At 52.7% G+C, this 27,359-nt stretch overlaps 1 protein-coding gene across 9 annotated transcripts in view; it reads left to right on the top strand.

The window, feature by feature from the left end:
• CRTC1 (CREB regulated transcription coactivator 1) overlaps positions 1-27,359 on the top strand; it is a 59,318-nt gene that overhangs the window by 9,352 nt on the left and 22,607 nt on the right. For 4 of the 9 annotated variants that reach the window (XM_037142088.2, XM_037142087.2, XM_037142086.2 and 1 more), the window contains exons 2-8: positions 12,699-12,829; positions 13,607-13,782; positions 20,052-20,168; positions 21,337-21,384; positions 22,810-22,947; positions 23,942-24,003; positions 25,900-25,994. In XM_037142088.2, the coding sequence (XP_036997983.1) occupies positions 13,633-13,782; positions 20,052-20,168; positions 21,337-21,384; positions 22,810-22,947; positions 23,942-24,003; positions 25,900-25,994 (610 nt within the window). In that variant the 5' untranslated portion in view covers positions 12,699-12,829; positions 13,607-13,632. The remainder of the gene's footprint in view (positions 1-12,698; positions 12,830-13,606; positions 13,783-20,051; positions 20,169-21,336; positions 21,385-22,809; positions 22,948-23,941; positions 24,004-25,899; positions 25,995-27,359) is intronic. The other 5 variants (XM_037142089.2, XM_037142090.2, XM_037142085.2 and 2 more) reach the window with 3 other exon arrangements.

The raw sequence follows: 27,359 nt of genomic DNA, 5'->3' as shown, positions 1-27,359 counted from the left end.
TCTTTGTGGAGCTCAAGTTTGCCGAACTTCAGGGAGAAACTTGGAGTTTATACTGATCATGTGCAGTGTGTGACAGGATGGGGTGGGTTGGGTGGGCCCCTCAAGTGCCCTGGAGAGAACATGAGAAGCATTGGATCTTCCAGTCAGGTCCCCCATGAGGTGCCCTGCAGAGGCTGGGGTTTGAATAGAAAAGCCCCTCTTTCAATTGGTATTTATTGAGCAGCCATGTTGTGTGGGGCCCTGGAGACTCCCTGCAGTCAGATGGGGCCCTGTCCTTAGGGGAAACCATATTGGTGGCCAGTTGGTCCCTTGCCATGGCCTTGAGGTCATAGCTCTGAGAGAGGAATGGGGTGGGAGCTTTTTAGGGGAGGTGACATTAGGGCTGAGCCGCTGGTGATGAGGGTGAGCCATGGGTGTGAGGAGTGTGAGGCCAGTTGTGGGGGCAAAGGCTGGTTGAGCTCAGTGGGTTATGCCTCATGGGCCCCGTTCTGGGGCAGGGGTGCTTGGTAAGGTTAGGAGCAGGGCCTGGCATGAGATGCAGATTGCTCTAGCTACCATATAGGGACAGGCCTGGGGAAACCAAGGAGGGGGCTTCAGGGACTTGAGAGGGTGTTGGGGCAGGTGTCCCCCGAGGGAGGGTATCACCAGGGGAATGAATTCGGACTTGGTACAGACTAGGTTGCTGACTTGGCAGTGATATTTCACCTGAAATCAAGAATCTGATTCCCAGGGTTGTGAACAGGGAGGTTTATATTAAATGGCTTCAACTTCATGTTCTGGTACAAGGAAGGGCATCTCTGAAACAGAGAGGCCTTGGGTGCTAATTCCATATGTGAAATTCCTCCTTCTCCAAGGTCCCATCCTGCCGCTTCTCTGGTCATGGAGGTTTCACCCTAAATCCGGAGCATGGTCTTCTGTCCAGAGGGTTGAGTCTACAGCAAAGGACAGACTTTTTTCCTCGTCGGCTGCCAAGTGTCTGAGCTCCCTGTTTCCAGATACAATCCTTGAACTGTCTCCTGAGTGCCCAGTGCCTGGGGCTCCCTGTCAGGCGAAGAAGATACTGAGAGTGCTAGCTGGTTATCCTTCCCTGCCAGCTGGGGTTGCAGAGAAGGGCTCTGCCTTGCCATTTTTTTAAAATATAAAAGAAACCATTAATGTCTTAAAACTTTGGTGAAAATTGAAAACAGAAAACTGAAAGTGCTTCCCCCTCTTGGAGGGGGTGGGTGCATGCCACCTGGTCACTCACCTGGAAGTCTCTGGGAGGCAGAGTGCCCAGGGCTGGTTCTACAGGGCTGCCAGCCCTCGGGCTGGGGACACGGGGAGGCAGAGTGCACCCCACAAAGACACAAGAGCTGTCTACCCTGCCAGAGACTTGGCGTAGCCACTGTGTCCCGTGCCCTCCTGGCTAAAGCCTCTCTTGTGTTGAAATCAATTTCAGTGTTTCTCAGGTAACTGAAGAGACAGATCCCTGCAGCCCTCTTCCATGGGCCCTTTCGCACCTGTGAGCATTGCACTGTCTCTATCCCTCTGTCCTTCCAGTGAGATGGGGTTTGATAGCTATAATTAGGGCAGGAGTGGCTCATTAAATTGTCACAGAATCAATGCACAGCCTCAGGAGTGATTGATGGGCCCAGCAGCCTCCTTTATGCCCAAAGTGGCAAGCAGCCACTAATTCCTGCTACTGGCTCAGCACATGCAGGGAGGGGCCTTGAGCATCTATTACAGGGGGCCTGCTGGGGCCACTTGTGTCCAAGAGCCTGCCCTGTGGCCCCTTCAATGCCTGGCCAAGTGGATTGTCATTGCAGTTCAGGCCCTGCCTCTGCCAGCTTCCCCCAAATGACTCCTTTCTTTGCCTCAGTTTCCCTCTGTAGAGTTGTTCAGATTAGACAGTGTGCCCTCCTGAAGCACTTCTTAGCCTTGTCCCTGGCCAGCTTCAGGGTCCCTATGGGGCAGCATGAGAGCAGGGTCCCACCCAGCACACACAGTGCCATGGCTTGACATGTGACGATTGCCAAGACACTATGAATGTCTGTTCAGTATCCTTTTTGAGAAAGTGTTGTGTTTGTTTCTTATCACTTTTTCTTTTGAGATAATTTTAGATTTAGTGAAAAGATGCAAAGACAGCACAGACACTTCCCATAGCCCCTGAGTGTGAATATCTCACATGACCAGGGTGGGCCAGTCCAACCAGAACAGCAGCATCATCGCAGTTCTAATAAGTAGACTGCAGACTGCATTTGGATTTCCCCAGGTGTCCCCTGGTGATCTGTCTGTGGCCTAGGATCATCTCCAGGCTCCCATATTGCAATAGTCGTCCTGTCACAGTCCCAGATCCATGATCATTGCCCAGGGTTTCTGGTTGTCCATGACCCTCAGCCCGTTGAGAACTGCCCAGTCTTTTTGTAGACTGTCCTTCAGGGTGTGGCTCGTGTGGCAGTTTCTTACAATTGGGCCAAGGTGGTTTTTTTGGTAGGAATCCTACACAAGTGACGTGCAAGTTTTCTTTTAATATTTTTTCTTTTTAAAACTGTGGTAAAATATACACAACATCTTAACCATTTTTAAGTGTATAGTTCAGTGGCATTAATTACTTTCACATTGTTGTGCAGCCATCACACTGTCACCTTCAGAACTTTTCATCTTGTAAAACTGAAACTCAGACCCCATTAAACACTAACTCCCTATTTCCCCTCCCCCAGCCTATGGTACCCATTATTCTTCTTTCTGTTTCTGTGGACCTAACTCCTCTAGGGACTTCAGATAAGTGGAACCATATCGTTTTTTTCCTTGTATGTCTGTCTTACTTCATGGAGCATAATGTTCTCAAGGTTCATCCATACTGTAGCAGGTGTCAGAATTTCCTTCCTTTTTAAGGCTGCATAATATTCTGTGTATGCATATACGTACCACATTTTGTTTATTCTCTCATCCTTCAGTGGACACTTGAGTTACTTCCACCTTTTGATTATTGTGAATAATGTTGCTGCGAACATGGGTGTGCAGATAGACGAAGATGCTCCTGACGTAATGTTGGGGTTAAGTTTTGATAAACCCATTGTAAGTTGAAAATAATGCTGAGTCAAAATGCACTTAATACACCTCACCTACTGAGCATAGCTTAACCTAGCCTAAAATGTGCTCAGAATACTTACATTAGTCCACAGCTGGGCAAAATCATCATCTAACACAAAGCCTATTTTATAATAAAGTATTAAATATCTCATGTGATTTATTATTTGTATTACATTCATACCATCATATAAAGTAAAAAATTCATAAGTTGGGGACCATCTGTACAAATATCTTTTTGAATCCCTGCTTCCATTTTTTCTTGGTGTATACCCAGGAATGGGATTGCTGGGTCATGTGGTAATTCTGTGTTTAATTTTTCAAGGAATCTGTATTGTTTTACATAGTGTTATAGCTGCAGTCTCACCAATAGTGTACAAGGGTTCCAATCTCTCCACATTTTTGTCAACAATTGTTATTTTATGTTTCTATTTTTTTAAATTATAACCATCCTAGAGGTATTATCTCATGGTTTTGATTTGCTTTTCCCTGGTGATGAGTGATGTTGAGCATCTTTTCATGTGCTTATTGGCTGTTTGTAAATTTTCTTTGGAGAGATGTTCATTCAAGTTTTTTGCTCATATTTGAATCATGTCGTTTATTTTTGTTGTTGAGTTTTAGTAGTTTTGTATATATTCTGGATATTAATCCCTTATCAGATACATGATTTGCAAATATTTTCTCACGTTCCATGGGAATGGGGCCTTTTCACTTCGTTGATTGTACCCTTTGATACACAAATGTTTTTAATTTCGACGAAGTCCAGCTTACATATTTTTTCTTTTGTTGACTGTGCTTTTGGTGTCATAGCCAAGAAGTCATTGCCAAATCTCATATTATGAAGCTTTTTCTCTGTTTTCTTCTGAGTTTTATAGTTTAACTTTTAGAGTTTTAGTTACAGTTTTAGCTTTAGGTCTTTGATCCATGATGAGTTAATTTTTATATATGGTATAAGGTATTGGTCCAACTTTAGTTTTTTCTTGTGGATATCCAGTTTTCCCAGCACCATTTGTTTGAAACAACTGACTTTTCCCTATTGAATGATTTTGGCGCCCTTGTCAAAAATCACTTCACCATATACACAAGGGTTTATTTCTGGGCCCTCTGTCCTGTTCCGCTGGTCTGTGTGCCTGTCTTTTATGCCACTGCCACAGTGTCTTGATTCCTGTAGCTTTGTAGTAAGTTTAGAAATCAGGAAGTGTGAGTCCTCCAACTTTTTTTTTCTAAAAAGAACAAAAAAAGATTGGCTTAGTGCCCTGACTGGTGAGGCTTAGTGGGTTGGATGTCATTCCACAAAGTGAAAGATTGCCAGTTCGATTCCTGGTCAGGGTACATGCATGGGTTGTGGGTTTAGTCCCTGGTTGGGGGTGTGCAAGAAGCAACCTATTGATGTTTCTCTTGCACACTGATATTTCTCTCTCTCTCTTTCTCCCTCCCTTCCCCTCTCTCTAAAAATAAATAGTCTTAAAAAAAAAAGATTGTCCTGGCTATTCAGGGTCCTTTGAGATCCCATATAAATTTTATGGTGGGTTTTTCTGTTTCTGTAAAAAACACTGTAGGGGTTTTGATAGGGATTGCATTGACTGTAGAGAGCTTTGGGTCATGTTGCCATCTTCACAGTATGAATTCCTGCTCTCCTCCTCCCAGCTGTGTGACCCTGGGCAAGCACGTAACGGGCCTGGTCAGTTTGGGCCTGGCCAGGTCCAGGAGTGAGGACTGGACCTGCACACACTTGGTGGTCTGCAGAGGAAGTTGTGCCCTGGGGAGCTGCTGACTTAGAGGAGAAAGGAGGCTGCCAGAAGCTGGGGCCAATTCCAGAAGGTTGCCTGGAAGAGAGCTCTGTGGTGGAACAGGAGGGAGGTAGGGAGGGGAATGGTCTGTGGGAGGAGAGAAATGGTGGGCATGAAGACACAAAGGCCTAGGGGGATCGTCTGAGGCATAATTATGCTACAAGGTGAATCTGGGTAGGGGACAGGTGGCAAGCGAGGAGAGAACGAGGGTGGAAGCCGGATTCCCATAGGCCCCAGAGAGGCAAGGTGCGAGCTTAGATGTGATCCTGAAGCTGGCTGTAGGGATAGGGAAGAGGAGACCCTGGGATGGCTTTGAGTTTAGGGAGATCTTGAGAAAAGATTGGTCAGGGGCTCTGGCTGGCGTGGCTCAGTGGATTGAGTGCCAGCCTATGAACCAATCTTTTAAAAAGTTAAATGAAATATCTTTAAAAAAAGATTGTTCAGGGGAGCAGGGAGCCTAGGTGCTGGAGTCATGGGACCTCAGGGGGCTCAGGACCTGTGATGGAAAGGTGGCTGCCACGCCTGCTGTGGTGGGGAGGCCTGAGGGAGAAGTGGGCACCCCCCACCACAGGTTTCCGGCTGCGACCTGGGGAAGATCTGGTATCTGCCATCTGCCAGGGCCAGGAGGAGCAGGGGTGCAGGGTGTAGGGTTCAGGAGAATGAGAGCTTGGTGGGGACTGCTGGATAGAGGATGGTCCTGTGTGAATCACAGAGGCGCCCAGGTGTATCCAGTGGCACTCGGGTTGATGGCTGACTTGGCATCCAGGGCCTCCCTAGAGGAGTGACCATGAGAAGCAGAGAGAGCTGTGTTTGAGGAAGCTCAGGTCCAGGGGAGGAGTAGGGGGACAGAGAGGAGGGGGGCCCCTTGCAAGGGCAGCCATGGGCTCCAGGCTGGAGAGGTGCCTTTGTTGACAGATATCTGATTGGCGCCAGCTCTGAGCCTTCATGGTGCTTGGAGGTACAAGGGCTGCAGCTGCTTCTGGAGCAGCAGGTGCTGGTGGTGGGGCATGGGTTGGGGGCACATTGAGCCCAGTGGTGCCTTGAGTGAGGGGGCAGGAAAAGGTGCAGCTGATGGAGGAGAGCATCTGTAGAGGCTTGGCATGGGGGTGATGCACATGAGTAGGTGGTGCCCAAGGGGACAGGATTGTGGGAGGCTCTGTCTTGGCCTTGTGTTCCTGCAGGTACATTGGACTTCTTCCTGAAGGTAGTAATGGGAAGGGTGCAGGGTGTCCCAGCTCCAGGGCAATGAGAAGCAGAGGATAGCTGCTGCTCCTTTCACAATCATCTAGGGGGGAACCGGTAGGGAAGGAGGGACACACTGGGAGGAAGGATGTCCGGGGCCTGCATAGGGGTGAGAGAGGGTCAGCCAGCAGGGTTTGGGGGCCAGCCAGGGACCATGTCCATGAGAGGCTGTGGGAGGGAATTGGGGTGAACTGGTGAGTTTGTTGACATCCTCCTGGGACCCGGTGGGAAGTTTTGAGTGCACCCATGGGTACATGTGATCTGAGAGCACACAATCCCTTGGACAGGTGAGTGTCCAGGTCACATCTGCCCTGGGTGTCTTCCTTGTGCCTGGATGACAACTTATCCCTCCAGATGTCACCTCAGGTCTCATCCTGGAATACACTGGGTTCAGGGTCCCTTCCACACGTGCTGTGAATGGGCTTTTCGCTCTCCTATTGCCTGTTCCCCACTGGCCCTTCTCCCAGCTCCTCCCACCATGGGGGACCCTGAAAGGGAAGGTGGCCCAGATCACTCTGGCTTAAATCCTTCCTTTCACTGGCTTCTCATCACACTAAGAGGAAGGTCCTGAGAGACTCTGAACCCTCCTTTCCCAGCATCACTTACTGGTGGGCGGCCTAGCCTAATACCCTTATTCTCCTCCGTGCTGGTCCTCTCCACTCAGCACCTCACTCCAACCCCAGGACGTTTGTACTTTCTGGGCCTTCCACCTGGAGTGCTCTTCCCAGCTCCAGTGTCACCTCCTTGGCCACCTGGCCTCCCCCTCCCTTCCCCCCATTTCCTGCATGGCCTCTCAGGAATCCTCTGCCTTCTTTCTGCATCTACTGCCTGACTCAGTGCCTGGAGCATCATGACCTGTTTATGCTTCGGGCAAGCACATGAGCTGGCAGAGCTCATCCCAGACAGCATGAACCTGCCAGCTCCTCCTGCTGCCTCTTCTCTAGCACCCTCAGTCAACTGGCTCCCTGTATTTCTAGGTACCCACCCAGGCCTCCTGTCCTGCTGCAGTGCCCCAGTGGACCGTCTCTAGATTGGCAAGCTGGGCCAGACACACAGGATTTTCTGGGACTAAGTGGCCGGGCTCCGGGGCTGTCTTGAGCTATTCCCTTGTATGCGGACTAGGTATGGGTGTAGTATATGCTGTGCCCACCCTTCCCTCAGGAACCCCTAACTCTTAAGCAAGCCTGCACCCACTGAGCCTGGCTGCTGACCCCTCTGCCTTTGCCACTGTCTCCTCCCCAGGGCTTTGCAGGCCTCTGGACATTAGGGAGTCTACTCTGGTGGAGGCCTCTAATGGTTAAATGCTGAACATACAGCGGTGAATTTTTGGGGTTTTGGCTCAGGATGAGACCTGCATTCTGGGCCTCGCTTGGCCCGCATGCAGCCTGCTAGCTCTGCACCTTTGCATCCCAGTTGGCTTGCTTCTGGGGGTGGGGTTGGGGCTTCCTCCCTTTGGGCTTTGGGTCAAGCCACACAGCTGCTGAGCTGGAATAAGGGGCAGCAGGGACGAGCTGGACTTGGTGGCCCTGGGTCTGCAGCCAGCTGGGTAGCCTCAGGATGTGTCAACCCTCTTAGAGCCCAGGCTCAGGCTTGGGGTGTGAGGGCACCCATGTTGCCCCAGTGCCTGGGGGCAGGGAAGCTGTGGCCTTGCTCTGGCTAATTAAAAATCACCAGCCAGGAGTCCAGGCCCCAAGTTGTTGGCACTTGTAATGTTTCAGGAGAAGCCAGCAATTCTGATGTTTAAGTTAACCAAAAAAATTTTTTTAAGTTGGCCACCAGTTTACATTTTTGAAATGCTCTCAGTCCTCAGGAGGGCCACAGCTGCAGCTGCCACCCTGCTGCCTGCCAGGTTGCGGGCTCTGACCTAGACTTGAGGGACCCACCCCACAGGATGAGTGCCTGTGCCACTCCTGGCATGGGTGCCAGGCAGGTCTGTCCATCCCAGGCTACCTCTAGAAGGAATGTGCAGTAGCCAAGAAGAAGCCATGTGGCCAAGGGTCTCTGGTTAGCAGTTCATGTTCTTTGGCGTATACCTGTGGGGCCATGGTAGCTTCCCAGTTAGAGGACACAACTCTAAGGACAGGGACATTGTCCTTGGTGACTGTCCTTCACCCACACTATTGTCCCACATGTGGGGGCTCAGAAAGGGATGCTGTGGGTCCTGATCGCCACTCCCCTCCACGCTGACATGTACTTGGCCCTTGGCCAGGACCTGGAGGCTGCTTTTCATTTCTTCAGGGTTTTTTTTTTTTTTTTTTATTGTGGTAAAAGTCACAACACATGAAATTTATCATTTTAAAGTATACTTTTCAGTGGCATTTTGCACATTTATAGTGTTGTGAACTATCACCTCTATATAGTTCCGGAACATTCCCTTCAACCCCAGAGGAGACCCTGTCCCCATGATTAGTCACTCCCTGTCTCTCCTCCCCCAGCACCTGGCAACCACTAATTTGCTTCCTGTCTCTGTGGATTGGCTGGTTCCGGGCACATCATATTAATGTGGGTTTTGTGTCAGCTTCTTTCATGAGCATGATATTTTTGAGGTTCATCCACATTGTAGCTTGTCAGAGCCTCACTCTTTTTTTTATGGCCGAGTAATATTCCATTGTGTGGATGGACCACATTGTTTATCCTTTACCCATCGATGGATGTTTGGGTTATTTCCATCTTTTTGGTGGCTGTGAACACACATGTGCAAATACTGGTGTGGACAGAGGTCTTCGTTTCATGGGCTTTGTACTGGGGAGTAGACTTACTGCATCCTGTGGTAGCTCCGTGTTTAAATTGTTTAGGAACTGTTAACCTCTTGGTGTTTCAAACAGGAGCGTGACATGAGTTGAACTTAATAAAGAAAAGGCAAGGAAGGAGCTTCAGGCAGCAGTATGCAGAGAAGGCTTCCAACAGGAGGTTGGTGAGGAGGTTATAAAGGCATCTTAGTGTGAGATGACACAGGCTGGGACCAGGGTCCTACAGGTTGAGCTGCTGGACTTGCTCGCAGAAGCGACGAGCAGTTTAGGGAAAAGGAGGATCTGCAGAGGGCCAGTGATGTTCCGCTGCCTGTCCCCACCTCCTTGGTGCTGCAGTCAGGTCCTCCTCCAGCCCACCCCGGGCAGCTCTCTGACCTGACCTGGTCTCCCCGTAGTGTCTACCTGTCCAGCCACCCGTGCCACCATTGGTCTTGTCTCCACAAGCCTGTAGTATTCACCTTCCTGGGCTCTTGTCCTTACTTTCTGTTCCCCGGGCTGGGGACAGTTCCTTCACAGTGAGGCTTGTCTAGGGGAGTGTCTGTGGGAACATACACAGTTTGTGTGTGGTTCACCTCACTGGGCCAAGAATGTGGTCTAAGGGCAGCAAGGCAGCCTGAGGGCCCTCCTGCCCCATCTCCAGGCTCGTAGCATGTGCCACCCAGGGCCCCAGTGGGGTCTTGGGGGCTCAAAGCAGGGCTGTGAGGTTCCTGAAGAGTATAAGGTGGGTTGGGCAGGCCTGGGAACCTGCTTCCCCGACCATGAAACGGCTTTTAGGATTATTATGTAACTATGTCTAAAAAATGGAGCGTAAAAGCTATTTTGGGTCCATGGTAATGAGGGCATCTCACTTTTGTATTATCTTCCCTAGGGCCCCTGCCATCATGGGGTGGGGGCAGCACTGAAGGAACTGTTGGTGGGAGATGGTTTCAATACAGGACCCGTGCAAGGCAGGTGTCAGCCTTTGGATGCTGTGGTCAAAATAATTTGTTTGGCAGTTGCTTGCAAATCATCCTGCAGCTCTTTGGGTCCCGGAGGCTGGTGAGTGCTGACCCCTTGGCATAAGAAAGGTCAGCCTCCTTGCCACATCTGGGATACCACGTCCCCAGGTGGTTCAGGCACCTGTCAGAAATTTGGCCTGCCAATTTCAAGGTGGCCAGGCCAGGACACATCATGGCAGCAGCGTCTGTGCATGGCTCCCTGCCCGGGCTGAGGGGTCTCTTACTGGGAGGTATTCCCTCCATTTCCCATGAATGGCATCCTGGCTGGTGACTTCTGTTATGCAACAGAAATGAGATAGAAAGTTTAACTCAAAGGGTCCTTTCCCTTGGACACAGGCAGAGAGAGATATGTGCCTGCATGCACCACCATAGGGTGTCAAGGCAGAGAAGTGACAAGTGTTAGAGTTTTTTCTCTCTCTCCCAATATACAACACACATGGATACACACACCCTGTTCCTCCTGCTCCCCTTCCCTGGAGGCCCACCTAGAGCTGGGGGTACCCCATCCACACCCCTGAATATGCTGGGACGATGTCTGTGATTCATGGTCCTTATGTGGGATCCCACTCCCTGGCTCCTCCTCTTTGACCTCTGATATTTGTGGGGCCTCTGCACTTCAAGTACTCCCTCTCTTTCCTCAGCTCTCTCCAGCTTGAAGTCCCTCTCCATGGCCTCTAGGGAGCCACTCCCATCCTCACAGAACCCCTAGCTATCTGGATCATTGCATTGTCTCCTTTTGGGGTTCATATTGGTCTCTGTCCTGGAGGAGACAACCCAGGTGTTGGGTCCCAACTCTGAGCTCAGGAGGCTTGCTCAGCCCAGTAATGTGGTTTGCCAAGGCCTTTCCTGTGTTCCAAAGAATTTCTCTCCTGCCAGCCACCTTGTCCCCTGCACACTCCAGTGCCCAGCCCCCACTTGGGGACATCCCTAGAAAGGAGGCAGGCTGGTCTTATCCTGGGTCCACCTTTTTCCACACAGACTCATCTTGGAGATGGTCCAGAAGTCGCAGTGGGGGCTGCTTCCCTTCATCCACCTCCTGCTCCTCAGGCAGTGTCCTCACTCTTCCTGGAGTGGAGGCCCTGCCCTGGGCTGATCCTGCATTGGTTCTAGCTCCTTACTCTTGCATGGACATCTTTTTGCATAAATCTGCATTTTAGACAGCTCCCTCAGGAGAGCTTCCCAGATGTGGGATTACCAGGCTGGAGGGCAGGAACACATTCAGGCTCTTAATGGACGCTGCCAGATGGCTCTGAGGACACTTTGAGCCACCTGCCTCTCAGGGTCCTGGTCATTTCTGCTGAGGCTGACGTGTGCTGAGCAGGTCCATGTGCTGGTAGGGCTTCACCAGGGGCTCCCCCTCCACCCCTGGTTACAGTGGAGGAAACAGGCTCGGAAAGGGGGAGCGTGGCCGAGGGGGCCCAGGGCTTCAGGAAAAGTCTTGGGCTTTGCCACCATGGGATGGTTCTTAGCATGGGATTCAAGGTGACATAGGATTGGGTGACTGTGATTGAAGAGTGCCCCCCCCCCCAATTCATGTCCACTCAGTACCTATGAACAGGATCTTTGGAAATAAGGTTTTTGCGGATGTCATCAAGTCATCATGAGGTCATCCTGCAGGAGGGTGGGTCCTAAATCCAGTGACTGGTACCCTTACAAGAAGACGATACAGACACACTGGGAGAAGGCCAAGTGAAGACCCTCGGAGGTGGGCGTGATGTGTCTATAAGCCCTGGAGCATCATGGACTGCCAGCAGTCACCAGAAGCCACGAGATAGGCCTGGGACAGACTCTGTCATCGCTTCCAGAAGGAGCCAGCCGTGCCCACACTCTGTCTCAGACTTCCACCCTCCAGGCCTGTGACAGAATAAATTTCTGTTGGTTCCAGTTCCCTGGTTTGTGGTCATTTGTTCTGGCAATTCCAGGGCACTTACACAGTGCTGAAGAGTGGAGGATGGGCGGAGAGGGGCTGCAGGGTCAGAGTCCCTCTGGCTCCTGGGGAAACGCCTCTCCTCCAGTGACCTGCCACCCGAGAGGCTGCCTGAGGGTTGGGAGTGCGCACCCAGGGGTTGTGTAGCCAGAGTGTGCACCGTCCTGACACCTGTCTCTCTTTCTTTCTTTTTTTTTTTTTTTTTTGCTAGGCAAGGGACTTGATTAACCTTGTTCCAAACTTTATTCCCGAGCTTCCTCAGCTTAATTAGCTGCACAGAATGAATTGTGAGCTGTACTGTCCAAGGGATTTGATATCAGAGATCTGATCTTATTAGCTCCAGAAGCCAAGTAACATGAGAATGCACTCATGGTATAAATGAGCACCTCCAAATCCCTTTTTCAAGCCTGATGATCTTTAGAAGTTGACTTGATTCTTTTTGTCTCATTCTTGGACACTCTTCTCACCATAAGTGCCCCAGCTATGAGATCCCTCCATGGCCTCCTGCTGTGCCAGGCCAGCCGGCCCCTGGAAGGCCTGGAGAGCTTCTGGAGGTCTCAGGGGAAACCAAGTGCCCTTGGCTATTCAGATGGGGTCACGCTGTGTGCCGAGGTCAGCCACCTGCTTCAGGGGATGCTGGCCAGCAGTGAGCACACTCAGTCATGCTGTGGGAAGCAGGTGCTCAGGCAGATGGGATGAGGTTAGCGCTCAAACACTGGTCATCTTGTGTCATGCAGGGCAGTCAGTTTCCTCTCCTGAGGACATGATGACATGGAACCAGAGTAAAAAAGCCGCAGCAGTACAGCTACCACCAGATGACAACAAACGGGAGTCCACTCTTCCAGTTGGCCTTGCTGGTGTCTCTGAGCTTTGCCTTTGGGCTGAGTGTGGACCTTGCTAAACACTACCCTCTGCTTCTCAGTCAGGGCCCTTCACCGTCTCCCAGACCAGCCAAGGCTTGTACAGGGCAGGGGTGGGAACCTCTGCTGCGTAGCCCCCTTTGGACCTGATGGTGATGTGCTGTGGCCCCACAGTCAACATGTGGATGAGCGGGTAAGGGGAAATCACACTGCTCACAACATCCCACCCTGACCCTGTGGATGTGGTGCCCAGATGCAGGCCAGAGGGAGGTGTGCAGCCAGGCTGAGCTACCTACCCACTGAGACCCCACATCTCTGTTGCTGCTCCACCCAGTGCACCCAGGATGTTGGGGTGCAGTTGGCTTAGGGTTAGGCAGGTTGCTCCCCATGAGCTTTCAGGCAGGTATGTTGTAGGACAGGCCCTTGGCAGCTCCCAGTGTGCTGAGACCCCCTTTCTGGCAAGTCCATTCTAGGGTCATCAGCTCCTGGGTCTGTGGTCAGGCCCTGTGCTGTCCTGATCTGGGCTTCAGCATTGTCCTCCCTCCTGCTTTGCAGTGACTGTCCATCGGAGCTGGCCTGGCCTCAGTCTCCCCCCTTCTTCCTGGGCCTCCACTTCTGCCTAGACCCTGACTAGCTCATTCTTTATCCTGGAGTGTCAGTTTGATGGTCCCTGTTGTCAGCTCTCCCCAGCTGTCTAGTCTCAGGTGCTTAAAACAACACATTTACTCCCTTACAGTTCCAGAGACTAGAAGTCCAAGGTCAGGGTGTGGGCAGGGTTGGGTCTTTTCGGGGGCCCTGAAGTAGAGTCTGTTCCAAGCCTCACTTGTATCTGTATCACCTCAATTTCTGCTTCCATCCCTGTCTGTCTGTCTGTTCTTATAAGGGTACTAGTCATTGGATTTAGGGACCTCCCTAAATCTGGGATGACCTTTAACTAATTACATCTGCAAACTCTCCATTTTCAAACAAGGTCACAGTCTGAGATTTCAAGTCAGCATGAATTTTGGAGGAGACTGGTCAGGTCCGCACAGGGGCCAAATTGCTTCATCTGCTGTTCCAGCTCCATCCCACAGCCTTGCCGTCAGTCACCTGCGGTGTTCTTCAGGTGCTCCCACCCATTTCCCAGCCCGTGATCCCAGTGAGCTGGTATGTCACTTTACATTTGGGGAACTGGTGCTAGAAACGCTGCCCATAATTTCCTTCCCCTCTGCCACCCAGTAGCCCCGGGGGAGTGTACTCCCTTACCTCACTGACTCTTGGGCTCTCCAAGACCAGGTACAAGAAGGCCCCTCCCCACAGGCCACTCTGCACCCTGGGGACTCCAGCTGGGAGAGTCCTGGGACCCCTGGTCCTGGCTGGCTGTGGGGCAACTCTGGGTTTCTCAGCTATGGATGGTCACTTCCTGGGGGGGTGCTGGTCCTAGAGGCACCCAGGAAGGCCCTGCCAGCAGGTCCCCAGCCATCAGGGCTCACTGGCCCCCTGGCAGGCAGCATATCCCAGAGCAGGTGCTGTGGTCTGAATTGTGTCCCCATGGACAAGTTCACATCTGGAAGCCCTAATCCCCAACATGGTTACATGTGGAGGTGGGGCCTTTGAGAAGGTGATTAAGGTGAAATGAGGTCAGAAGTTTGGGCTCCTGTTGGGTATGACTGGTACCCTAATGAGAAGAGGAAGAGGAGAGAGTCTTCTTCACACATATCCAAGGAAAGACCATGCGAGGACACTGTGAGAAGGTGGACATTAGCAACTCAGTAAGAGGACCCTCCCCAGAATCCCACCCTGCTGGCATCTTGGTCTCAGGCTCCTGTCCTCCAGAGCCATGAGAGATGTGTCTGTTGTTAAGCTGCCCACTCTGTGGTTCTTTGTTACAGCAGCCTAAGCTAAGATAGTTGTTTTGGAAGTAGTGGTCAGGGAAGGCTTCCTGAGGAGGTGTATGAGCTAAAACCCAGATGATGAGAAGGAACTCCGTGGAAATTTCTGGAAACATGGGGTGAATGTTAGGATCTGAAGGCAGAAGGAAGGGCTTTGTGGGAAGTTGGATTTGCTAGGAAAAGAACCTGGATCGTGACTGAGGCCTCTCCTGTCACTGGGCAACCTCAGGGCAAGTCTGTTGTCCCTCAGTGTCTCAGTTTCCCTGCATGTTAAAAGAGAGAAGCCAGGTCTTCCCCCTGAGCGCTGTTGCAAGGCCCCACTCAGCATGGGCGCCCAGGTGGCTGGTGGGGCTGGGGTCTCATTTTCTGGGAGAGAGGCCCCTATGAGCCAGCTGTGCTGAGCTCAGACCCCGAGGGATCCTTCACACATCCCAGCCGGAAGGTCTGTGCTCAACAACCACACCAACAGGGAAACAAACGTGCTCCCAGCGGACCCTCTGATTCAGCCGGGGCTGGGAACTTGGCAGTGAGCACAGAGCCTGATTAAAGGCATTCCGAGGCGCACTCGGTGTTTGTGTATCTGGTTCTGTATTTACACTTTGGGAACGAATGAGGAGGCAGCTGGGGAGTGTCTCACTCAGCCGGGGGGCTGGGTGACTCAGCCTGGAATCCTGCTGGCCACAAGCCTGTGATGCTTTCATTCATTCCCTCATTCATTCATTACTCCCTTTCTTGCTAAGCAGATGTGTGATGCGAAACTCCAGTGTCCACAGCATGCTTCAGGGGGTTGGCTGGGCTCTCCTCACTGTGGAGCCCCCATGGTTGGCATGGGGGCTGGCTGCTGTGAGGTGGGAGCAGGGCAGCAACAACATTAATAAGAATTAACACAAAATGGACCAAAGACCTAAATGTAGGAGCTGAATCCATAAAACTCCTAGAAGGAAGCAGAGCTGTAACTCTTTCTGGCCTTAGATTAGGCGATGGATTTTTAGATATGACACTAAAAGCATAAGCAACAAAAGAAAAATAGATTAACCGGACCTATTGATATTAAAAATATGTGCATTAAAAGACTATCAAGAAAATAAAAAGAACTCATAATATGGGCCCTGGCTGGCATAGCTGAGTGGACTGAGCATGGGCCTGTGAAGCAAAGGGTTACTGGTTCGATTCCCAGTCGGGGCACATGCCTGGGTTGCGGGCCAGGTCCCCAATGGGGGCCACATGAGAGGCAACCATATTGATATTTCTCTTTCTTTTTCTTCTCCCCTTTCCCTCTCTAAAAACAAAGAAACAAAATCTTAAAATAAAAAGAACTCATAGAATGGGAGAAAATATTTGCGAACCATATAGCTGATAAGGGATTAATATGCAGAGTATGTAAAGAACTCTTATGACTCAGCATGAGAAAGACAGGGAAGGGGGCAGAGGGTGACTAAATGGAATGGGAAAAAATACAGTAAAGATTAAATTAAAAAAAGGAAAGCAAAAGACAAAGCCAGTTTAAAAATGGGTTAAGGGCTTGACAGACATTTCTCCAAAGGTGATACACAGATGGTCAACAAGCCACAAAAAGGGGTTCGGTCACTAGTTACCAGGGACACGCCAGTCAAATCCACAATGAGATATCGCGTCACACCCATCGGGATGGCTACTGTCAAAGCAACAGAACCCAACAAGTATTTGAGCCCTCGTGCATTGCTGGTAGGAATGTAAAATTGTGCAGCTTCTGTGGAAAACAGTATGGCTGTTCCTCAAGATCAATTACAGAGTTACCATATGACCTAGTCACTTCACTCTGAGGGATATACCTAGAGACTTGAACAGGGACTCACACAGATACTTGTACACCAGTGTCCACAGCAGCACTGTTCACAATTGCCAAAAGGTGGAAACAGCTGAAGGGTCCATCAGTAGGTGAGGGGTAAACAATGTGTGTGGTCCAGCCACACAGGGGAACATTGTGCAGCCATGAAAAGGAGTGAAGCCCTGACACAGGTTACAACAAGGAGACGAACTGGAAACGTCACACTAAGTGATAGAAGCCAGACACAAAAGGCCATGTAATGTGTGATTCCATCTATGTGAAAGGTGCAGAATAGGTAAAGCCACAGAGACAGAAAGAAGCTTAGTGGTTGTCAGGGGTGAGGGGAGGTGGGGAGTGACTGCTAATGGGGATGGGGTCTCCCTTTGGGGTGACAGAATGTTCTGGAACTAGGTAGAGGTGATGGTTACAGAACATTGTGAACATGGTATGTGTTAAAATGGTTTGTTTTGTGTTACAGGAATTTTGCTTCGATAAAAAAGTTTAAAACAAGAAAAGCTGTCTCGGGCCTCCCTAGTTGGGCACTTGCAAGCACAGCCACCTCCCCGAGTCCAGGTTTCCAGTCCTTCCCAGAGTGCGTAAGGGGAGGCATGGGAAGAGACAGCGTAGCCCAGGGACATGTGACATGAGCGGTCACTGCTGTCTGTCACAGCCACAGGATAGAGTCTTGAGGAGTCTTAAGTCAGAACTGGTGGCCCTTGGCCCTCTTCTCCTTGGAATGACTCTGCCCAGAATGTTTGGTGCTGTCTTCTGTGGCTTCAGAGAGATGTCCACAGCTGTGCACGTCACTTCCACTGAGCAGTGTCGGGGAAAGGCCCACGCTGGGGGATGGAGCCTGGGAGGGGCTGTCTGCCCTCCTCGCACTCACCACCTGCTGCCCAGGCTGGAACTAGAGCAAGCCTGGGAAGGGACCTGGAGGGGCACAGCCAGATAGACTGGACGCATGTGCCTGCCAGAGAGTGTGGTCCTGGAACACCCACTGGTGGTGCCGCAAGACTCAGAGTTAGATTTTTTCAAGGGCTTTTGGGGCTCCCTGCCTGGACCCCAGCGGCTGCTGGAACACTTGGAGAACCTGATGAAGCCCAAGTCTCTTCCTCCCACAGACACCTCCGAAGGTGGCTCGGGCCAGGTGTGCAAATCCCCACACCCCAAGTCCTGGGTAGGTAGCTCTCGGTCCAGAAGCATCATGTGCTTGAGCTGGCTGAGGGGTTGTGTGTGGTCTCTGCTTCCCTGTCATGGCCAGTTTTCAGGTTGGGGTCCAGACTATGGCACGTTGCTGCCTCTGCACTAGGACAGCCATCTGTTCTTCCTTGTGCCTCAGTTTCCCCAAGGTTGAGGTTAAGGGTCCCATTTGGGCGGAAGTTAAACATGGTTCCTGCCTGGGGAGCCTCCTCCTCTTGTGCTCAATGTCACTTGTCATTTATTCCCCGAGTGTGCTGAGCTCTTTCATTATGCCAGGGTCCTTATGGGGATGATAGTCCGATGGGAGAAGACAGACCTTGGTTGGGTGATTTTGGACAGTAAGCTATAGGGGAGGGGACCCTGTGGGGGCAAGGTGCTCAGTGTTGGGCTAGCCTAGTGGACAGACCTCTTGGCGGAGGCAGCATCAGTGCAATGGCCTCAAGGCAGCAGCCATCTCAGTTGGTGGAGCCTGGCGGTCAGGAAGAGCAAAGGTCCAAACTGAAGCCTTTGTGGTGAGAGTGGGAAGCTGAGTCCTGCTCAGAGCACATGACTTCTCCCTGGTCCATCCTAGCTTTGCAGGACAGAGCTCAGCCTTCAGCGCACTGGCTCTCCTTAAGTTCATTAGAAGGTCTGCCATTTGCCATGGAGATCGCTGATGGGAGGGGCTGGCAGCGGGGGTGTCACTGCATCCTGTTGGCACTGGGTTGTGGGGGGAAGGGACTGAGAACTGAGTACTGCCCTGGAGGAGTGGCTGCCTGTCACACCACATCTGCCCAGGGCCATTGGCACCTGTTCCCTGCCCATGTCCCCACTTTGCTCAGCCCTGTGCATGCTGTCAGGATAGGGGGAGGGGAATGTGCCCAGCAGGAGTGTGGGCACTAACAGAAGTTGGGAAAGGGCACTTTGCTGGGTGATCCCACCCCTGTGGCTAGAAAAGCTGCCATTACACAAGGCTCTCTGCAGGGGAGTGGGTGTTGGGTGGGGACACAGGAGAAGGACATGGTGTGGGACTTGGGCACAGGATGTCTGGGGGTGGTGGTGGTAAGGGGCCCTGCATGGAAACAAAGGGGCCCAGGGCTGAGGTGAGGAAACTGAGGGGGAAACTGGGCCAGAAGGGCGCTGCGACCCTGTAGGGGCACACGGTTCTTGAGAGATGGAAGCAGGGCAGGCTCCTGACACGTGGCTCAGACACAAAGAGGGTGTGAGGTGCGTCTTGAGTCAGAGCTGACCTGTGATCAGGAAGGGGTGGGGGCTCTGGCCTGTTCATCTCATGACAGTGGGGAGGGACACAGTGGGTTGTTCCTGTCGGAGACGGACCTGGGCTGGGCCCCTCAGATGCTGAGAACCACCTGGGCAGGAACTGAGCAAGGTCAGCCTCTCTCCTGGCTCCACACAGCTTACAGGAAACAGCTGTTTACCTGGGTGAGGTGCTCTGCTGGGCGGGTGGCCAGTTCCCGGGCTTCACTTTCCCTCCAGTGTCCAAGGCCCCCCAGGAAGCTGGGCTGTCATTGGGGAGTGGGCGGTGTGGGCGGCCAGCTGATGGAGGCTGCCAGGAGCTATTTGTGAGGGACCGCAAGTGGCCTTGTTGTGTATACAGAGTCGACCCTAGCAACCGCCCCAGCCAGGAGAGCAACACCACCCCTTCCTGCATGCCCAGCTACCACCCCTTGTTCATGATGCCTGCCTCCCACTGCGGTGTGGTGGGCTGCAGGCTGTGCTGCCTGGATCAAGGCATATGCTGTTGTTCCCAAAAAGTGGAATCAGCTGCTTGAGAGAAAAGAGGCAGATGCCAGGTCAGAGGCAGCTGTTGCCGGTCAGGGAGCCCTGAGCTCCTGGTTCGGAGGGGGGATGAGTCCCCAGTTGAATGATGGGCAGAGGACTTTGCAGGAATTCGGTCAGCCCAGATGAGAGCTGGGCTCAACCCTGGTGAGGCAGAGGGACAGGCAGAAAGAGCCTGGAGGCTTGGGCAGGACCCTTGAACTCAGGCAGGGTCTGGCAGACTTGCTAGCCCTGTATGTGTTGCCGGCGGGGTCCACATCCTGCACTTTGAAAGCCAGCGCTACGCTTCTGAGCCGGCCCCTCTGATTCAGGCTATTGGAAAGAAGATTTCTCCTGTGTCCGGGTGTCAATTTGCAGCCTCTGGCCTGCTCCCCAGTAACAAAGCCTTTGGCCACGATGAGAAATGGCTCCCCTGGGTGGGTGAGGGGCCTCCTCCTTATGCTGCAGTCTCCAGGCCTGTTCTATACTCTCACTCATTCACAAATCTGCTGTGTCAGCCAGCAAAGAGGGCTCCCCTAAGTTCACAAAGTCCTGGGAAGGGCCTCCCAGGGCACCTTGAGTTTCTGATTCTGCCATTTTGGGTGGAGGGACACCTGGCTCCTTTGAGAATCTGAGTCGTGGGGTCTCATACCCCCTGTGACTGGTGCCACTGATCCCACCACTTGAGTCCCTTCCAGGTTCTTGGGGGTGGCACTCTGTGGGGTGTGCTGGAGAGGGCTCCCTGGCCCCCTCTGCAGCTGATGATTTCTCTCTTGTAGCTCCAGCTCCAGAAGTCACAGTATCTGCAGCTGGGCCCAAGCCGCGGCCAGTACTATGGCGGGTCCCTGCCCAATGTGAACCAGATTGGGAGCGGCACTGTGGATCTGCCCTTCCAGGTGAGCAACACCCTCCGCCCCCTTCCCAGACTCCCTCCCTAGCGGAGCTTTCCCTGGCTTCCCACCTGGGACACATCCACTCTGGGTAAGTGTGTGTGCATGATGGCTGCTGCAGACAGCTGGGGTCAGCAGACAATTGCCACAGCCCTCTCTCCCCACACCCACCTATTCCTTTCCTGTCCCTGGGATGGCCTGGCCAGGCCTCACCCGGATCACCCCAGCCAGTCCCCTGTCAGCATCAGCAGACCCTGCAGCGAGGCCTTAGTCTGGCCTCAAGCATTTCAGCAGCCACTACACCTGTTGGCCGGCTGTGCGGCAGCGGGAACTGCTTAGGGCCTCTGGGGCTTGGCTCCATCAGCCTCACTAATCCGCAAGCCCAGCGGTTCTCAGAAGGAGGCCCTGAGGCCTGACCCCACTTGTCTGCAAACGTTTCTTGGCAGGGACCCACATAGCATGGCTCCCGCAGGCCACAGAGCCGCCTTGCACATCCTTATCATAAATAGCAGAAGATAAGGCTCACCACCTGGGCACAGTGCCAGCCTCTTTCCCTGGTCTACAGGTGGAAGCAGAGGCAAGGTGGGCTGGGGAGCTGGCACTGAGAGCCAGGTCACCCCCAGCAAGCATGGTGTCTGCTCCATAGGGACAGGTTCATGGTCTGCCACACTTCTGTCCCATTGCTGAGACAGGCCCCCAGAAACAATCATATCTGTCCACATGCTGATAGGCCAGGTGGTCTGGTCCCTCAAGGAGCTCAGCCCCCACACAAGTAACCCCCCATCCACTAGTCCTCCCATGATACTGCCACTGGGATGCAACAGACCACTGGCCAGGATCCCCCAGGCTGGCTCAGGGTCTGCTCAGCTCAGCTGTGGGCCCCTGGGGCATGGCCCTCCTTGGACAGCCTTCTCATTGGAATGGATGCCTGGGGCTGTCAAGCTGACCTTTCGTCAGGGCACTTCTGAGTTGGGGTTCTCCCCCTCCCCCTGCTCTCCCCTTCCTCTGTCTTCGTCCCCTCCTCTCTGGAGGAAGGCATCTCTCTGGACACCCTGAGCTTGCCTGTGTGGGCCAGCATGGAGCCCCTAGGGCTGAGGGTGCAGGGGCCTGCTGGGGCTCCAGGGGACCAGGTGAGGTCAGAGCATCTCAGAGTCTCGGTTCTTTGCATTTCCAGCCCAGCGGATTTCTGGGGGATGCCCTGGCAGCAGCTCCTGTCTCTCTGGTAAATGAGCCCCCGGGCTGAGGCTTTTGGTGTCCCCAGCGTGGCTGTCCTCCTGGCCTGGTGGGAGGTGTCTGTTTGACAAACAGAAACCTATCTGCTCTGTACCCCATGTCTGGAGAAGTGTGTGTGATCATGTGGAGAGACTCCAACCCAAGAATTCAAGCATGCGCACCAATGCTTCAAGGTTGTTCCTGTACCACATGTACATGTGTGTGCATAGATCTTAGATGCAGCCTGGGCAGCTGGGCTGTAGCCCGCTGAGCATCCCTCTGACTCTGGCTCTGCTTCAGCCGCCTCAATTTTCCCTCTGCTTTCTAAGCATATGTCTAAGAGGAGGCGAGTGGCCCCTATCCTCTGGTATCCCTGCTGGATGGCAAGGTTCCCTCCCTCTCTTAGTCATAGCCATCTCCCAAGTGTCAGGTTGCTTGGTGGGTCAGAGAGAGACAGGGGTCCTAGACACTGGAAGAGCAGCCAGCCCTGAATGTCAGGTGAGGTGTTTGGATACATGGGGAAGAGCAAGTTTCCAGCCATGGCAGAGGGAAATCACTTTTTACCCCACTTCCCAGAGAAGACAGGGGGACCTGAGGACCAGATGGCCATGCAGGGGGACAGGCTGTGTCCAGAGCTGACTGAGGCTGCCAGTCTTACTGCAGTCAGATGGCAAGGAGCCCCAGGGTGCCAGGGATGGCAGAGAGCAGGCTTCTGGGGGTCCCAGGGGTATAGAGCTGGGAGAAGGATTAGGGCTTGGCTGGAGGTGCCTCTTGCCAGCCCCAGGTGCTAGAAGGAAGCCCTATCCTGCCAACCATTGGCCAGGGCCCCTGGAAAATACCTGCGCTTGGCTTATAGTGGTGTTGGAATATGGTAAGGGAGGGCTCTGGAGGCTCTAGGTTGAGAACAGCCCCAGGCTCAACAAGGAGCCTCTAGGGAGCCAGCACTTGGCCAGTGGGCCCCTCAACATCCTCGGCTAGAAGCCCCGGGCTGTCTCTTGGCAGCCCCTCCGGGGATGACGTAGGTGGGAAGAGAAGGCCAGCCAGGCCCGAGAGAGAAGGCGGAGGCCTGTCTGCACCTGGTGAGGCTGAGTGGGGGAGGGTGCTGCTCAGGCCATCTGCACCCCTGGCACCCTGGCTGGCATCGGCCCTGAGCTTGTGCCGCTCTGCCTGGCCCGTGCATGTTGGCCTCACTGCACGCCTGCCACCGTGGCGCCTGGGGTCCGCAACTCACCTCCATGGCCACAGTGCTCGGAGGCCGGGTGCTGTTCACAGGAGGAAACCTGTCCAGGTTGCCCCATGGTGGCTGAGAGGGTCTTGGCAGTGGGGGTCCCTGAGGTCAGATCCTGGGAGTAGGCCACAGCTGATAACCATTTTGGGTTTCTCTCATTTTTTTTCCATCTCTTTCTCCCTATGCTGGCTCCTACTCCTCCCCCAGACACCCTTTCAGTCCTCAGGCCTGGACACCAGCCGGACTACCCGGCACCATGGGCTGGTAGACAGAGTGTACCGAGAACGCAGCCGGCTCGGCTCCCCACACCGCCGGCCCCTGTCGGTGGACAAACATGGACGGCAGATATCCTTTTCACAGAGGACTTGGGTCAGGGGGCTGGGCCCTGTTGGTGACGGCAGGACCCTGAGTTTATCTAACTAATGAAGCTACCAGTTCTGAGGATGGATCGGGACCTCCCCAGTGGACTTCCCAGTGGACTTCTCAGAGGAGGCTGTGAAGAGCCTGTGGCTAGATGGGGACTGAGGGACACAGGGAATGAGGATGCAGAGGTGGCTACTGAAGCATGCAGCCTGTGGTGAGAGTTGGGAAAGGTGACACTGAATTACATTGCACTTGGACTCCCGGCTGGACAGTGGGGCCCAGGAAGGCTGTGAGCAGGGTGACCACACATCAAGGCCATGTTGGTGGACCTCTCCCAAGGCCACGTGGAAGACAGACCAGCCAAGGCAGTGGGGCTGAGGGGTCTGAGCCAGACCCAGACAGATCCAAGGGAGACTCCATCTGAACACACAAAACTCCCGTCTGCACCTCAGCCAAACAGAGAGTTGGTCAGGAGTCCCTCCCAACTCAGCCACCTCTTGGTGCTCAGCCAGCCAGCCCCACCCCCCAGAGTCTAAGTGCTGCTCTGGGACCCCCTGCTTTCTAGAACAGAGAAGCCTGTTCTTTTCTGGTTCTCATTTCCGTGGCTGGGGGAGTCCGACCAGCTGGGCCCCAGACGGAGCCCTCAGGCCCCAGGATCCGCCCATCAGCCGAGAATTAAGAGTCATGACCTGGGTCATCTGAATTAGACTCCCCGTCGCCCCTGTGGGCCCCGGTTTCACGGCTGAGGCCCCTCTTGGAAGGGGTGCAGCCCGCACGTGTGCTTGCAGGGGGTGAGTGCTGAGTGCTAGGTGAATAGGGCTGCCCCTGGGGCCACTCACAGCCAGGAAGGAAAGGGCCCCCCCCTTCCCACCCTGCGGCCCCAGCTGTTTGCAGGCTCCCAGTAGCCTGGCCACCAGGTTTCTGGGACTAGGGTGGGGCCTGAGTCAACAGCACCAACCCCTTAACTCACACTCAAGCGGACAGCTGCCCTTATGGTACTGTGTACCTCTCACCACCCTCGGATACCAGCTGGAGAAGGTCAGTGACCCAGAGCCAGCCCCCAGCCCTCTCGTTGAAAACAAAACCAAACTTTCATCCTGGTTGTGCTTGGAAGACTAACGTGTAGTCACTTTGAAATGACAAAACTAATTATCCAGGAGTTTAAGCTCTTTTCTTTTTTAAGTGAAGTTGAGATTACATTGGATAGTCAGTGTTGTAGCTTGCTTTTTTTCATTTAATGCTGTGGTTTCCCACATTGCTAAATGGTCATGAAAATGTGGTTATAAAAGTATTATACATTTATTGCTAGAAGACTAGGAAAATAAATAAATGTACCTATAAGAGGGAAAAAACACCCATAATGCTATCATTTATAAAAGTCTAAGCTAATAACAAATATAAATACCTACAAAAATACAAGTTGTACACCAATACAAATACACGTAATGCCACGGAAGTACACACTTCAAAACAACTAAGATGGCCCTGGCTGGTGTGGTTCAGTGGATTGAGCACTGGCATACAAATCAAAAGGTCGCTGGTTTGATTCCCAGTCAGAGTACATGCCTGGGTTATAAGCCAGGTCCCTGGTTGGGAGTATGCAAGAAGCAACTGATTCATGTATCTCTCCCACCTTGCTGTTTCTCTCTCTTTTTCCTTCTCTTTCCCTTCCTCTCTCTCTAAAAGTAAATAAATAAAATCTTTTAAAATGATTAAAGTAGTAAATTTTATATTACATATACTTTATCATACACAGAAAATGTATATGTGTGTATGTAATTTCAGTTAAAAAGAAGTCCAAAAGTAAGCAAACTTAAATATATATATATATATACATATACACTACAATATGTAATTAATTCAATAACATAATTAAATTTCCCCCCAGCACTTATCATATATCAGGCCCTATTCAATTGTCACATACACTAACTGATAGAAAACACAACTTCATGGAATATGTGCCGTCATTCTCCCCATTATATAGAGAGGAAATTGAGCACAGACAGGTCAGGACACTTGCTCAAAGACACACAACTGGTGGGGGGCTAGGACCCCGACTGGTTCCTCACTGCTCAGCTGGCCCTAGCCTGGTCCTTTATAATTTGCTCTTCTCTCTTAACTAAGTTTCCTTCACATCATTCTCAGTGTCTGGGGCATCCCCATTGGCTGTGCGCGGCTCTTATTCTCACCCCCAAATTGTCAGCTGTGCTGATGGACCTGCCTTTTGCCTGCCCACCCAGCTCCCCTTGGTCACCCATAGTATGCTGGGCAGCTGAGGGCTGTTTGGAACTCTTCCCTCCAAGCACTTGTTGCTGGGAGCAGATCGGGTGACCCTGGCCCCGGGGCAGAGGGTGGAGTTCCCAGTAGCATTTGGGCTGCTTACAGCAAGGTCTTCCCCCAGGCCCTTCCCTCATACTTCCCTGCACTCCCAGGGGCTGCCTTCTCTCAGGAGCCCTAAGTCACTGCCTCCTTTTCCTGTCTGTCACACCTGGTTTGTAAATGAGTGTCCCAGAGGGTGGGGTTGCTCATTGGTGTATGTCACCAAAGGGGACCCAGTGATGGGCTAGGGCCTTGTAGTACCCATAAGGCTTGGCCACTGTGGGACCGTTGGGCCGTCTTCTCCAGGGGGTTTCAGCAGGAAGGTTCTGTCCTTTCCCTAAGACTGAGAGTACGTGGGGCAGGAGGGGACAGGGACAGGTAGGGACAAGTTACTACAGAGCGACAGCTCTGCTGCAGATAGGCTTTGTACATGAAAACCATGGTCACAGTCACTCTTCTGGTTCTTTTGAGAACAATGCTGAGATGCAGCAGCTCACAGAAATGACCTACAACTTCTGCCTTGTCCCATTGGGCATGTCGTGGATCACAGGGGGCCAGGACTACCCTTTATCACCCCTGGGGCCTGGGCTTACTGTCTTTTTCCTCTCCCAGGACCAATTCTGACTCTGCCCTGCACCAGAGCACAATGACACCCACCCAGCCAGAGCCCTTTATGGGCGGGTCCCAAGATGCACACCAGAAAAGAGGTATGGACCGGACACATGGGTGTCTTTCCTCAGGTCAGGCAAGTCCAGTGGTAGCCCCTGTGCTCCCGGAGGTCATAGCTGTGGCTCATGGGAGGTCACACCTGCAAAGGAAGACTCAGTGGGTGCTGTGGAAGAAGGGGAGGGGCCCAGGGAATCTTTAGAGATGGCACTATTTGTATTGGATTTTGAAGAGAGTGTAGGAGTTTTTCTAGGCAGAGAAAACAGCACCTGCAAATACCCATTGCCTTCTGTTCATGGATTTGTCGTGGCCACACAGTCTGGGGGCCTTTCTTTTAAATGCAGGCAGCTGCAAGATCAAGCAAAAGGGGCAGTTATCAGTTCACTATTGAGCAGACCAGAGCTAAATGTTCAACTTCAGATGCAGCTTGATCCAGGGCTTCACACTGGACCACATCCTGGTTCTGCTGCTCAGAACCCTCCTGCCACAGCCCCTGGGCCCTTCCTGGCCTTGGTGGGTGAGAAAGGGGCTGGTTTTCTCCCAGCTCTTGCCTAGATCCTCCTCTCCAATATGGCCATGTACATAGCCCTGCAGCTTGGCAGGTCTGTGCCCAGGCCCCCAGTTTCTCCTCAGAGCTGAGCACAGGCAGCGTCTCAGGGACCTCCCAGGAGAGCACATGCCATCTTAAAACTGGGACAGCGTTATCCAGAGAGGGGAGAGTGATACTATGAGGCCAGCCCCAGAAAACCCCTTAGGGGCCTTACCTGCCCCAAGACACTGAAACCAGAGAATTAATCATGTACAGTGAAGGCCCAAATGCTCACTTTTTATTAGCAGCTCACAGGGCAAACCTGTAAGCACCAGGGAGATTCTACTGGTAGAAGGATTGTCCACCAGAACTTTACCTCTTTTGGCGGGGTGGTGCCCTCTTTGCACTGCAGCTTCCTGGGACCCTAGCTTATCAGGCAGTGAGGGTGAGATTACAGAAGGAACTGTCTTTAGAATAACAGGATTCTAAATGTTCAGAGGTGACAAGAACACAGTGCCTGGCATTTCCCTTCTGTTCCCTATCCAGGGATGGGAGGCAGCTCTGAGGTGGCCATTTCCTAAGAATGTGGGCTTTTGGGATAAGCAGGACTCTGTGACTGGGGAAGGGAGCTGCAAGCCTTGAATCCCTGACAGTTCAGAGTCTACTTGGCCCTGGGGTGGGGGTAGACGAGATATGTCACATGTCCCTATTCCTCTAGGAGGGGCTCAGATAGTGATAGGGTTGGGGGTAAGTGTGGCTGCCCCCCCACCCTCCAGCGTGGCCCCTCCAGGTTTCAGGAAGGATCAGTTAACCCATCTGGCCCTGTTCATTATGGTCCTGTTGCCAGTGAAAAACTGGACCTCCAACAGGCATGAAG

This window comes from Artibeus jamaicensis, unplaced genomic scaffold (genome assembly GCF_021234435.1).
Source record: "Artibeus jamaicensis isolate MK-2021 breed Jamaican fruit bat unplaced genomic scaffold, CSHL_Jam_final contig_477, whole genome shotgun sequence".
In the NCBI taxonomy this organism is placed as follows: Eukaryota; Metazoa; Chordata; class Mammalia; order Chiroptera; family Phyllostomidae; genus Artibeus; species Artibeus jamaicensis.
Note: the sequence above shows the minus strand (reverse complement) of the source record. Positions and strands in the feature narration are given on the sequence as shown.